This window comes from Ambystoma mexicanum, chromosome 13, assembly GCF_040938575.1.
Source record: "Ambystoma mexicanum isolate Mex_15411 chromosome 13, UKY_AmexF1_1, whole genome shotgun sequence".
Classification (NCBI taxonomy): Eukaryota; Metazoa; Chordata; class Amphibia; order Caudata; family Ambystomatidae; genus Ambystoma; species Ambystoma mexicanum.
The window spans coordinates 152,449,510-152,462,688 of record NC_090938.1 but is presented as its reverse complement, the minus strand read 5'-3'; the positions used below and the strand labels follow the sequence as shown (position 1 = coordinate 152,462,688).

At 48.6% G+C, this 13,179-nt stretch overlaps 1 protein-coding gene across 2 annotated transcripts in view; it reads right to left on the bottom strand.

Moving 5' to 3' along the window:
- Positions 1–13,179, bottom strand: part of GRM4 (glutamate metabotropic receptor 4) — a 1,444,124-nt gene that overhangs the window by 206,773 nt on the left and 1,224,172 nt on the right. For both annotated transcript variants that reach the window (XM_069633515.1, XM_069633516.1), the window contains one exon: positions 11,171–12,109. In XM_069633515.1, coding sequence (XP_069489616.1) covers positions 11,171–12,109 — 939 coding nt within the window. The remainder of the gene's footprint in view (positions 1–11,170; positions 12,110–13,179) is intronic.

Sequence of the window (13,179 nt, the reverse complement as noted above, 5' to 3'; positions counted from 1 at the left end):
AACTTCAAGGGAAACCTGTGCTTTAATCAAAAGTCAGCGAGGGCCCAGTTAACCAGATAGACACTTTGATCTACAACTGACAGGAATATGGGTGGTACTTAGGTATGTGTTTTCACCCCTTGTCTGTCCTGTTGCAGAGCACTCCGGTCCTGACCTCATACATAACAGAAGATTGTTGGTGGGGAACCAAGATTGGTTCATTAAAGTGAGCTTAGCCTGAACCAACCACTGGGGCCAATTTGGCTTTAAATGAGGGCTGAACCCTTCACTTAGCAGATCGTCCGACGACTTCGAAAGGAGTAAGAAGAAGGATTAATTTGGACCAGGGCTGAAGGTACAGTCGACCTTACATCTTCTGCTGGTGAAGGAAGGCCAGGTGTTCCAAGTGGGAAGCAAGATCCCTCCCCTAAACATCGTCCAGGGAACAGAGGGAGATACCAGACTGTGAGGACCCATTCAGCAGCTCCAGAACCGATACCCAGCCAGCACAAAGTGTGCCCTGCTAGGTTCTGCCAGCAAACTTCCTAGGTGGTAAGTGCTGGAGAGTATCTGAACTAAGGACAACGCCGTTGCCTGCAAACACTCTCCTGAGCTTTGGGCCATCCGTCTTGAAAGGATGATATAAGCCCTGCAAAGACGCTAGAGTAGTGCCACACAAGTATCATCCAGCGTCCACCTTTTAAGGACATTTCTGAGACAGTCGAGTCCTCGAACCGCATCCGGCTGCACTGCTGATTGCTGTCATGCCGCAGTCACAAGAGCCATCCAAGATGTCTCGACAAGCATTCCAGGTCTGCCAACCAGCACAGAGACAGTGAGTCTTGGCCCCGAGTCAACATGCCGGACAGTCTGCCGACATCCGTCCAGCCTTGCTTGCCGAACTGCCTGCCGCATGGTAACCGCAGTGGTCTCCTGTCACTAACTCTGTCTCAAAGTGCTCTCGAATTGCCTTGATGCTGTCAAGCACAAAAACCTCTTCAGCACCAGGTACATTGGGGTTCTGCCCCCATGGTCCTTCTACAAAGGCCCCTAGAGACAGTTACGACCCTCTGCCCCCATGGTTCTGCAGCCAAATAACCTTGTACAGTAAGACTGATTACTTTACCAACTACCTTCCTGTCAGTATCCAGAGTGCATCCTTTTCCTTTGTGAAACTGTCTGTTCTCTGTGTTCCTTTACAGGGTGGGTCGTATTTGTAGTATGCAAGAACTGTCTGTTGTAGTAATAATAAAGTAGATATTTGTATTCAAACATGATTAGACAGTCCTTTTTATCATTGGCCAATAATTGTATTTTTGCTATATTTCAACTAACCAATGATCCACGACCTTGCAGAGATAAGCCTGCGGTTCCATCCACGTTACCAAGATTGGACAAGGAGGTCTTATAATTCACTTGTATTCCAATCTGTTTGGATCCCTTCTGGTGTAGTAGAGGTGTGGGTCTGATTGATGGTTTAGAAACCGATATTCATCCCTGGACCACTGTTGCCACAGACGTTGATTCGTCACAACAAATGAAGTGCGAAAAAAGTGTTTTCATGAGATCTGTGCACATAGGAATGTGTATCTGACAGATTTTCCAATGTGATCATTCATTAGAAGGTTGTAAATAGTATTAGAACATGAAAATCATTATTGACCTCCTCTATGCCAATCATAATGCTCAACATTCAGTCATTAACTACTGGCATTGGCTACATTCCAAACATTCTGCTTTCAAAAGCAGACCGGGAAACAAAAGGCAGCATGTCTCTACATTTAAGTAACAGCAATGCAATTTCCCATTCAACAAGACCCATAATATCTGCCAGCATATTTTATTCTCGTCACCTAAACATATGAGAGAACATCAAATTTCACGTACAGAGAAACTGTTTACTTTTACATTGCATCCAATTCATGCTCATTTTTAAACACTTCCAGTTCAACCAAGGTTCAATTAAAATGCTTACTCTGTAAATACAAACACCCTTAAATACTACAACATAAAATCCATTTAATGTACTGACAAGTTATGTTTTGTTTATTTACTTTCCTCACTATTAACAGGTTTTACTTCCAAACACCAGTTCCAAAATCTATGTTGTTATCACCACTAAGTGCTAATGGCCTTATGGACCTCAGGTGGGGGCATTATCACTGGGGTAATGCCCCTCCCAAACTCTGAATGACTTGGAGGTGCGTCATTATCCCATAATAAAGACTGATCCGCATTATGTAAGGCTATAATACATGTCTATATACATCGGTTATCAGTCCTCTGATGAAGACGGATTTGCACTACCCTCACATGAGGCCCTGCTTTACTGCTTCCTGTCACCCACCCCCGAACTTGCACACTGTATTATACAGGACCCGTCCTTTTCCTCTCGCTCGTATTGTTGCACAGCACGCAGTGTTCTCAACTATTTGGCAGCAATGCAACGGAAATAGGATTCTCCACTAACAGGCAGGTGCGTGCAGAGTGGATTGCTCACTGGTCAGAGACAGTATTGCACAGGATGAAGCCTAATCCCCCATATGCATCAATGTACAGGATACAACGGATGCAATCACAGGCAGAATTGCACAGGATGCAAGAGTATAATCTCGGAAGCATGAAGGCACAGGATGCAGCTTTTCTACTCGCAAGCAGCACTGTGCAGGATGCACCCTTCTCTACTCACAAGGAGCATTGCACAGGGTGCATCCTCTGATCGCAGGGAGCAATGCACAGTAGGCATCCTTCTCTGCTCCCAGAGATCATTGCACACTATATATCCTTCGCTGCTCACAAGATGCGTTGCACATCATCTATACTTTTGTGCGCGCAAGGAGTATTGCACAGTATGCATCCTTCTCTGCTCACATGGAGCATTGCACATCATCTATACTTTTGTGCGCCCAAGGAGTATTGCACAGTATGCACCCCTCTCCGCTCCCAGGGAGCATTGCACAGCATATATTCTTCTGTGCTCTCAGGGAGAATTTCACAGTATGCATCCTTCTACACTCACAAGGAGCATTTCAAAGTGTCCATCCTCTGATCACAGGGGGCATTGCACAGTATGCATTCTTCTCTGCTCCCAGGGAGCATTGCACAGCATATATTCTTCGCCGCTCACAGAGAGCATTGCACAGAATAAATTAATATCTGCTTCCAGGGGGCATTGCACAGCATGCGTCCTTCTCTGCTCCCAGAGAGGAGTGCACAGCATATATCCTTCTCTGCTCACAGGGGGAATTGTACAGCATATATCCTTCCCTGCTCCCAGGTGGCATTGCACAGCATGCATCCTTCTTGCTCCCAGGGAGAATTGCCCAATATGCATCCTTCTCTGCTCAAAGAGAGCATTGCACTGCATATATACTTCTCTGTTCACATGGAGCGTTGCACAGCATGCACCCGTCTCTTCTGGCAGGGAGCATTGCTCAGGATACAACTGTCCTTCATCACAGTGAACTTTACACTGAATGCACTCCTCTCTGCTCACTGCACAGTATGCAACCTCCCCTGCTACCAGTCAACACTGCACAGTTTACAGCTGGCTCCTCCCACAGGAACCGTTAAACAGTGTGCATCCTTCTCTACTCACAGGGAACATTGCCCTGTAAGCACCCATCTCTGCTCCCAGGGAGCACTGCACAGCATATATCAATCTCTGCTCACATGGAGCACTGCCTGCCCAGTATGCATCCTTCTCTGTTCCCAGGGAGCATTGCATTCATCCTTCTCTACTCGCAAGGAGCATTGCACAGGCTATATCCATCTCTGCTCACAGGGGGCATTGCCTGTTATGCATCCTTCTCTTCTCCCAGGGAGCATTGCCCGGTATGTATCCTTCTCTGCTCACAGTTAGCATTGCCCAGTATGCATCCTTTTCTACACCCAGGGAGCATTGCCCAGTATGTATCGCTCTCTGTTCCCAGGGAGCCTTGCACAGCATATATTCTTATCTGCTCACAGGGAGCATTGCCCAGTATGCAGCTCCCAGAGAGGATTGCACTGCAGGCATCTGTCTCTGCTCCCACGGAGCATTGCACAACATATATCCATCTCTGCTCCCAGGGCACATTGCCCAGTATGCATCCTTCTCTGCTCCCATAGACGATTGCACTGCATGTATCCTTCCCTGCTGACAGGGAGCATTGCACTGTATGCATCCTTCATTGCTCCCAGGGAACATTGCACAGCATATATCCATCTCTGCTCACAGGGAGCATTGCCCGGTATGCATCCTTCTCTGCTCCCAGTCCCAGGGAGCATTGCCCGGTGTGCATCCTTCTCTGCTCCCAGAGAGGATTTCACTTCATGTATCGTTATCTGCTCACAGGGAGCATTGGAATGTATGCACTCGTCTCTGCTCATTGCACATTATGCATCCTTCTCTGCTCCCAGGGAGCATTGCCTAGTATTCATCCTTCTCTGGTCCCAGGGAGCATTGCCCAGTATGCATCCTTCTCTGCTCCCAGAGACGATTGCTCTGCACGAATCCTTCCCTGCTGACAGGGAGCATTGCACTGTATGCATCCTTCATTGCTCCGAGGGAATATTGCACAGCATATATCCATCTCTAATCACAGGGAGCATTGCCCAGTATGCATCCTTTTCTGCTCCCAGGGCGCATTGCCCAGTATGCATCCTTCTCTGCTCCCAGAGACGATTGCTCTGCACGAATCCTTCCCTGCTGACAGGGAGCATTGCACTGTATGCATCCTTCATTGCTCCCAGGGAACATTGCACAGCATATATCCATCTCTGCTCACAGGGAGCATTGCACAGTATGCATCCTTCTCTGCTCCCAGAGAGGACTGCACTGCATGCACCCCACTCTCTGCTCACTGCACATCATATATCCATCTCTGCTCACAGGGAGCATTGCACAGTATGCATCCTTCTCTGCCCCCAGAGAGGACTGCACGGCATGCACCCCCCTCTGCTCACTGCACAGTAGGCCCCCTTCTCTGCACCCAGGGAGCATTGCAAAGGATACATCTGTGCTCTCCCACAGAAGCCATTGCACAGTGTGCATCCTTCTCTGCTCACAGGGAGCATTGCACAGTGTGCATCCTTCTCTGCTCACATGGAGCGTTGCACAGTGTGCATCCTTCTCTGCTCACAGGGAGCATTGCACAGTATGCATCCTTCTCTGCTCGAGCATTGCACAGTGTGCATCCTTCCCCTGCTCACAGGGAGCATTGCACAGTGTGCATCCTCCTCTGCTCACAGGGAGCATTGCACACTGTGCACTGCCACAGTGTGCATCCTTCTCTGCTCACAGGGAGCATTGCACAGTGTGCATCCTTCTCTGCTCCCAGGAGCATTGCACATGGTGGAGTCGTGGTCAAACATGGGCAGCATTTTGCAGACTCTATTGTCTCCGCCCACAGTCCTCTCAGTGAAGTCGCCAGCAGCCTCTGCCAAAGGCCAGCTTCCTGGATAGGGCGGCCCGTCAGGCTGCTGGTAAGAGACAGGGCTGAATGAACCCGAGAAGCCCCCATGAATAGATAAACCACCTTGTGCATAATTGCTGTGATTATCCCCTTGTGTTGATTATATGTAGTGCTGTGCACCTATTCATGCTGCATACAGGGCACTGCCTCCATCTCACTCCCTTGCGGCACAGTTGTGCCTGCTGCATAGTATTGTTCACTCCACACCCCCCACAGTGGCACTGCCACATCACACGGCATTCAGAGGCCCTTGTGGTGTCATGATTTGCCCAGTGCTGACGTCACGCTGATTTCTCTATGCAACTGTGGGGGTTTAGAGGGCTTTGATCATATGGAATTGATCGCGGCAAAATGTTCGGGAAAAAAACAGTCCGCATGCGATCAATTCTCAAATGATCAAACACCACGTCCCAGCCCCGCCCCGTTCCCTACTTACTCGCTCACCATCTGGTCCACTTCAACGCTGCAGCGTGAGATCCATCCCTCTAACACGGGTCGGACCCGACGCCGCAGGCTCCCTTTTAATTTTATTTATTTATTTTGTTTGTCCCCCACCTCTAATATTGAGGAAGCGGGGAACACCCCTGCAACCATTACTCCACATGTTCGGTGTGTATTAGCCAATTTGTTCGAATATATTCAGTCGAATGGTACAGGCCAAATTCGGTCAAATGTATCATTCGACCAAATATATTCGAACAGATATACTAATACCAACTGTGGGATGGACACCTTTACATCTGAGCAAAAGTGGTGATGAGAAACCTTCAAACCGTCCCAAATTAAATTTTGTTTTATTTAATTGTATGTGTTTATTCAAAATCAAATAGATTCATACAACTAAATCCATATCAAGAAGGTAAGAAATTATTTGGACTGCAACTGAGGCAGATTGAGTGTTTTGCTGCTTGTTCAATTCAGTGGTGGACTGCCCTAAAGGGCACTCTGGAGATTTCCCGGTGGACCTCTGCAGCCTGGCCTGGGGTGGACTGTCCTACAGGGAACTCTGGAGATTTCCCGGTGGGCCTCTGCAGCCTGGCCTGGGGTGGACTGGCCTACAGGGAACTCTGGAGATTTCCCGGTGGACCTCTGCAGCCTGGCCTGGGGTGGACTGTCCTACAGGGAACTCTGGAGATTTCCCGGTGGGCCTCTGCAGCCTGGCCTGGGGTGGACTGTCCTACAGGGAACTCTGGAGATTTCCCGGTGGGCCTCTGCAGCCTGGCCTGGGGTGTACTGGCCTACAGGGAACTCTGGAGATTTCCCGGTGGACCTCTGCAGCCTGGCCTGGGGTGGACTGGCCTACAGGGAACTCTGGAGATTTCCCGGTGGGCCTCTGCAGCCTGGCCTGGGGTGGACTGGCCTTTAGGGAACTCTGGAGATTTCCCGGTGGACCTCTGCAGCCTGGCCTGGGGTGGACTGGCCTACAGGGAAGTCTGGAGATTTCCCGGTGGACCTCTGCAGCCTGGCCTGGGGTGGACTGGCCTACAGGGAACTCTGGAGATTTCCCGGTGGACCTCTGCAGCCTGGCCTGGGGTGGACTGCCCTAAAGGGCACTCTGGAGATTTCCCGGTGGGCCTCTGCAGCCTGGCATGGGGTGGACTGCCCTAAAGGGCACGCTGGAGATTTCCCGGTGGGCCTCTGCAGCCTGGCCTGGGGTGGACTGGCCTACAGGGAACTCTGGAGATTTCCCGGTGGGCCTCTGCAGCCTGGCCTGGGGTGGACTGCCCTAAAGGGCACTCTGGAGATTTCCCGGTGGACCTCTGCAGCCTGGCCTGGGGTGGACTGGCCTACAGGGAACTCTGGAGATTTCCCGGTGGACCTCTGCAGCCTGGCCTGGGGTGGACTGGCCTACAGGGAACTCTGGAGATTTCCCGGTGGGCCTCTGCAGCCTGGACCTATATTGTGTGACCCCCCTTAGATTTCTGTTTCTCTTTCTCTTACCCACGCTCACCATCATCTTTCTTCCTACACTATTCATCTACTACATCCTTTTAAAGTAAATAATGTTTTATTAAGCTTCCAGTATGGAATTCCTCACACCTTGAACCAATTAAATTTTCAGCTTTTTGTTACGTTTAACTACTTTTGAATCCCTACTTAGAGAAAAATGTACTTTAAAATGCATAATTTTGACACATTTTTTCCAAATGTTATGTTGGGAAAACTCACCCAATCCTACTTAGAGGGTTTAGGCTTGCCCGTACGGTGTAATGAGGGGCTACCTTTGAAAAACATTTCCAGGGCCGCTTTTGGTTCCTAGTGTTCCTCTGGTACGAATACCCTCTCTGGTTAGCTCCTTGGAGCTTCACTGATGCAAATTGACTGAATTCATTATATTAAGATGGTTGCCATGGTTTGAGTCAAGCACTTTAAAGTTCGTCCACCTCAAGCCGAGATAAGTGAGGCTAACAGGGCGTCCGAGCAGCGGCGGGAAGGGCTGACGTTAGTCACACTTAGTACCTGGAGGCCTCCGGCACATGCACACTACACGTTGTGTGGGCAAAGAAGAGGTTCGAGTACAATATGTGTCACAACACTTAACACAATGGCCAATTGTCATTAGCGTCCCTGGTGACATTTTCAGTAAAGCGTGATTTGTGACATCCCATCTGAGAAAGAAAGAGTCACACCAACGAGTAAGACAAGAAAAAAGAATGTTAAAAGAAACAGGGAAATAAAGGAAATGGTGAGAAATAAGAAAGACTGTGCAAAGAGAATGGGAAACGGAAAACAAAATAAACAAAAGGGCTGGAGCGATAAAGAGAGGCAAAACTGTGGAAAAGTATAAAGGAAGGGTGTGCAGTTGAGAGGAAGAGCGTAACAAATGCATTAATTACAGCAAACAATGAAAGGGATGGAGAAAGAACCCGCCACTAATCGTACACCAAGGCTATTCAACATTGTCAAATTCCTCTCTAGACTGTCATCCACACCTTCCATACCACCACCCACTGCAGTGTGCAACTCCCTCATGGACTACTTCAACTCCAAAATACACATCAAGCAAGCGCTCTCCTCCGCTCGCCCCCTCCCACCCCACAAAAATACCCACACATGGGACACCTTCCACCCCATTGAGGCAGGCACCCTCATCATTCTTATTGCCACAGGAAAACCTGCCCATTTCTTAGATGATTTATAATTGTTTTTAAAATGTATTTATTTGTTTAAACGCGACGAAGCCTGCAGGCATCAGGGCGCAAACATGGAGACACAAACAGACAGCAAAAGGTACGGGACGTCTGATTCATTTTCATTTTCGCAATGGACTAGTCTTTTATTTAAACAAAAGAGTTTTCAGTTTCTTCCTGAATTTCGGGTAGTTGGATCTTAGGGAGCTGAGGAGTTCATTTCTTTTAGTTGCCGCTTTCGTAGCAAAGGAACGACCAAGTCCATTTGCTTTTTTTGCCTGTGTGATTTTAACCAGTCCTTGAGCTTCAGATATCAAGGCCCGACCTGGTTCATATCTGATTAGATGATGCGTGCCCGCCTCTAGCCGCATCCAATTGCATCACCACCTTCGCTCACCACTGGCTCAATATCATCAACTCCTGTCTCTCACGTGGTACGATCCCCTCTGCACTCAAAACTGGACAAATCCAACCCCATCTAAAAGCAAACCTCTTGAGTCCCATGCTCCCTGAAAATGACTGCCCTATCACTATCCCGCCATACCTCACCCGAATCGCGGAACGCTTTGTCACTAACCAACTGCAACAACACATCACCATAAACAACCTACTCAACACCCCATCCAATCAGGCTTTCAACCTGGACACCGCACCAAGACGCCTACACTTCACATCCTAGATGACCTCTACAACATTACACAGCACTACTTGTACTCCTCGACCTTGCTCCATCCGTCGGCACCATTGAGGTCACCATTCTACTCAACATTCTAACCCATGGATAAAATTCTCAGGTGCCATCCTCAACTTGCTCGCCTCTATCCTTACTGACAGGACACATTTTCACTCTGCCCAATTTTCGATCAGACCCACCCTGGTCAAGTACGGCATATGCAAGTCTCCTCCCTATCTCCACTCCTCTTAAACCTGTATGTTGAATCCCTTGAATGGACCCTCAAAAACACAAAGTCCATTTCCACCGTTATGCAGACAACATGTAAATATTTGTCCAAATCTCGGCCCCCCTCACAACTCCACACACTCAAAGGTTGCCTCTCCGTCATCACCACTTGCATGGCCACCCACTTCCTCGAGCTCAACCCTTCCAAAATTAAATACCTCCTCACCTGTCCCGCTACAGACACAAACCTAAACACACCCATGGATCAAAGAACTCACCACAGACAACCCATACATATTCCTCTCCATGCCAGTCAAAGCTGTTGGCTTCACTGTCAACACCCACCTTTCATTCTCACACCACATAGCTGCTGTCCTTAAAATATGCAAGCTACAAATACTCCTCCGTCGAAAGAACAGACACATCCTTCCGTCTGATGACTTCTTCACTGTTGTCCAAGCACTGGTTCTCTCCAAGCTGGACTACCAGAATGCTCTCCTCATTGGACTCCTCAATAGCACCCTTGCCCCCCCTGCAAACCATAGAAAACACAGCAGCCATATTTATCCTCCACCTCCCCAAACATTTACACATCAACTCAGCTCTCGCCTAGCTCCACTGGCTACCCACACCCCAGAGAAAATTATTTTGAAAGGTCTCTGCATTGTTTTGAAAGCCATCCATCTCAAAACTCCATCTTACTTTCACGACAAACTCAAATTATTCACACAAACACCAGACAAACTAGCCAGCGTCTACTACACATTCCATTATGCAAAGTAACATGCACACAAAAACAGGCATTTACTCAGTGAGCACCCAGAGCCTGGAACATACCTCTTCACATCCGCACTGCACCCTCCATTAGCACTTTCAGAAGGATCCTCAAAACATAACTTTTTCCCCACCCATAGCTCTGTCTGTCCACCTATCCCGCCACCACTTCTGTATCCTAATCTTCCTTCTTTTGCCTGAAAATATTTTGTAACTTCAGTATCACGTTCCACCTTTTCAACCTTTGACCCCTGTAAGGTGCTACGTGACCCTCTGTGTAGGGCCAGCACTGAACACACATTCCAACAAAACGAATAAAAAGAAAGCAAAGAAGAGAAAGATGAGGCTGAACAAGAAAAAGGAGCTGGAGCAAAGTTTGAAAATAAATAATATGCCAAGAAAGAGCCAGAGGAAAAATACAGAAAACAGGCACTTTTGGGACATTTACAATAACAAAGGAGGGTGTAAAGTTAAAAGAGATTTAAAAGAGGTTAATAAGTAAATCAAGAAGCCAATGAGAGGAAAATAGGGTAGGTCTCTGTTTGTGGCAACAACATGCAGTGTAGATCGGGGGTATCTAGCCTGTACCCCTCCAAGTGGCCTACAACTCCCAAGATCCCTCACCACTGACTGTGCTACTTTAAGCTGATGGACATTGCGAGTGAGAACATTGTGATGGTGACTGGTTAGCCAACGCTGATATAGATGAATCTGAGGCCATTATGTGCAGCCCATTTCCATGTTAGTACTTTTGTGTTAGTGGGAAGCCCCTGAAGCTTGCATTGGAGGTTCAGAGGCTGACATTTTTCAGATTTGTGGATTGGGGATATTTGTGTAAAGGGTAGCATATTATTTTCTTGTTCTGGGAGTTATAGATAATCAACAACATCTTTGGAGCATAAAAAAAAACACAAAGAGTAAAGGCCTACCTTCTCCACCGACTGTGACGTCCCAAAGAAAATAGGAATGAAGGCCAACCAGACGATGCATGTAGTATACATGGTGAAGCCAATGGGCTTGGCCTCATTAAAGGTCTCTGGCACGCCCCGGGTCTTGATGGCATACACAGTGCAGGTCACCATGAGGAGCATACTGTAGCCCAGCAAACAGATCAAGGAGAGATCAGAAATGTCACACTTCAGCACCCCTTGGGCAAAGCGGGGGTCTGACGTACCCTGGTCCTCGTAATGGGTCACAGAGTGGGAAGGGTCCACGATGAACCATATGCAGACTCCCAAGAGCTGCACGGAGATAAGGCTGAAGGTGATGACCAACTGGGAGGCTGGGCTGATAAAGCGTGGGGCGCTCACAGACTTCTTGCCCTGCTCAAAGATGCGGTAGATGCGGTTGGTTTTTGTGAGCAGGGCGGCATAGCTGATGCTCATGCCCAAGCCCAGGAAGATGCGCCGCAGGGAGCAGATGCCTTTGTCGGGCTCAGCAATCATTAAGAAGGTGGTGGCATAGCATAGAAAGATCCCAGTGAGGAGCACGTAGCTCAGCTCTCGCCCCGAGGCCTTGACGATGGGCGTATCGTTGTAACGCACAAAGGTCACTATGACGAACAAAGTGGCAATGATTCCCATAATTGCGATGAAGACAGGCACGACAGCCCAGGGTGAGCTCCACTCCAGCTTGACAATAGGGATAAAAAGGCAGGCGGTGTGGTTCTCGTTCGGGCGCATGTTGAAGTCACAGGACTTGCAGGTGTAGCGGTCCACCTGGTACTGGTAGCCGACGCACGGGTCGCAGTGCCAGCAACAGGGAATGCCTTTGACCATCTTTGTGCGCTCGCCGGGCCTGCAAGGCAGGCTGCAGATGGAAGTGGGGACCTGGTGGGGGCCACCTCCAGGCCAGTTCATGCGGTCAATCTGGGGAAAGAGGCAAACATTAAGAGATGAAACAGCAAAAGGCACAAACAACAGTGATGGCAGAAGGAGTAATCACTTTTGCCATACAGATGTCGAACCAGAGTAAGTGAGTGTGGTGTGCATGGGTGCGTGTGTGTGTATGTATGTGTGTCTTCTCCACCCGTTCACTTTCATGGTTAGGCCCATTGACCTCAACATGTCCATAGAGAAAGCAGGAACTCCTCTGTGACAGTCACCCCGCTTTATTAAAATATATCAACCATGTGCAAGAAAAAACGTTTGATAATTAACTTCATCTTCCAGACTTATTTATCAATTGAGCTTACTTAACCTATGTCAGGGGGCTACAACCTGTGGCTCGCCAGATTTTTAGACTACCACTCTAATAATCCTTTACCATTGACTATGCTGGCTATGGCCAATGGGAGTTGTAGTTGAGCCAAATATTGCAGACCCTTGCCCTAAGGATCACATGGTCACAGCCTTCCTCTCACAGTCTGTTCCACTAGAACTATTTCATTATTGCATGAGATTTATAATACAAACATGGGCTTCAAACTCGCACAATTCTCGACAAATGACCTTGGACCTACCTGGAAAGGGCACATGATCATGTGTGACACACACACACACACACACACACACACACACACACACACACACACACACACACACACACACACACACACACACACACACACACACACACACACACACACACACACACACACACACACACACACACACACACACACACACACACACACACACACACACACACACACACACACACACACACACACACACACACACACACACACACACACACACACACACACACACACACACACACACACACACACACACACACACACACACACACACACACACCACCCCCCCCCCCCCCCCCCCCACCCCCCACCACCCCACCCCCCCCCCCTCCGCCCCTCCACCTCATTCAAGTTGCATCAATGAAACCTTGCAATACTTTGAAATTACTTGGCTTCAACCAAAGGCAAGGGAAGGCGGATGAACCCTTTGGCGCACAATATGTTTTGGACTACAATTCC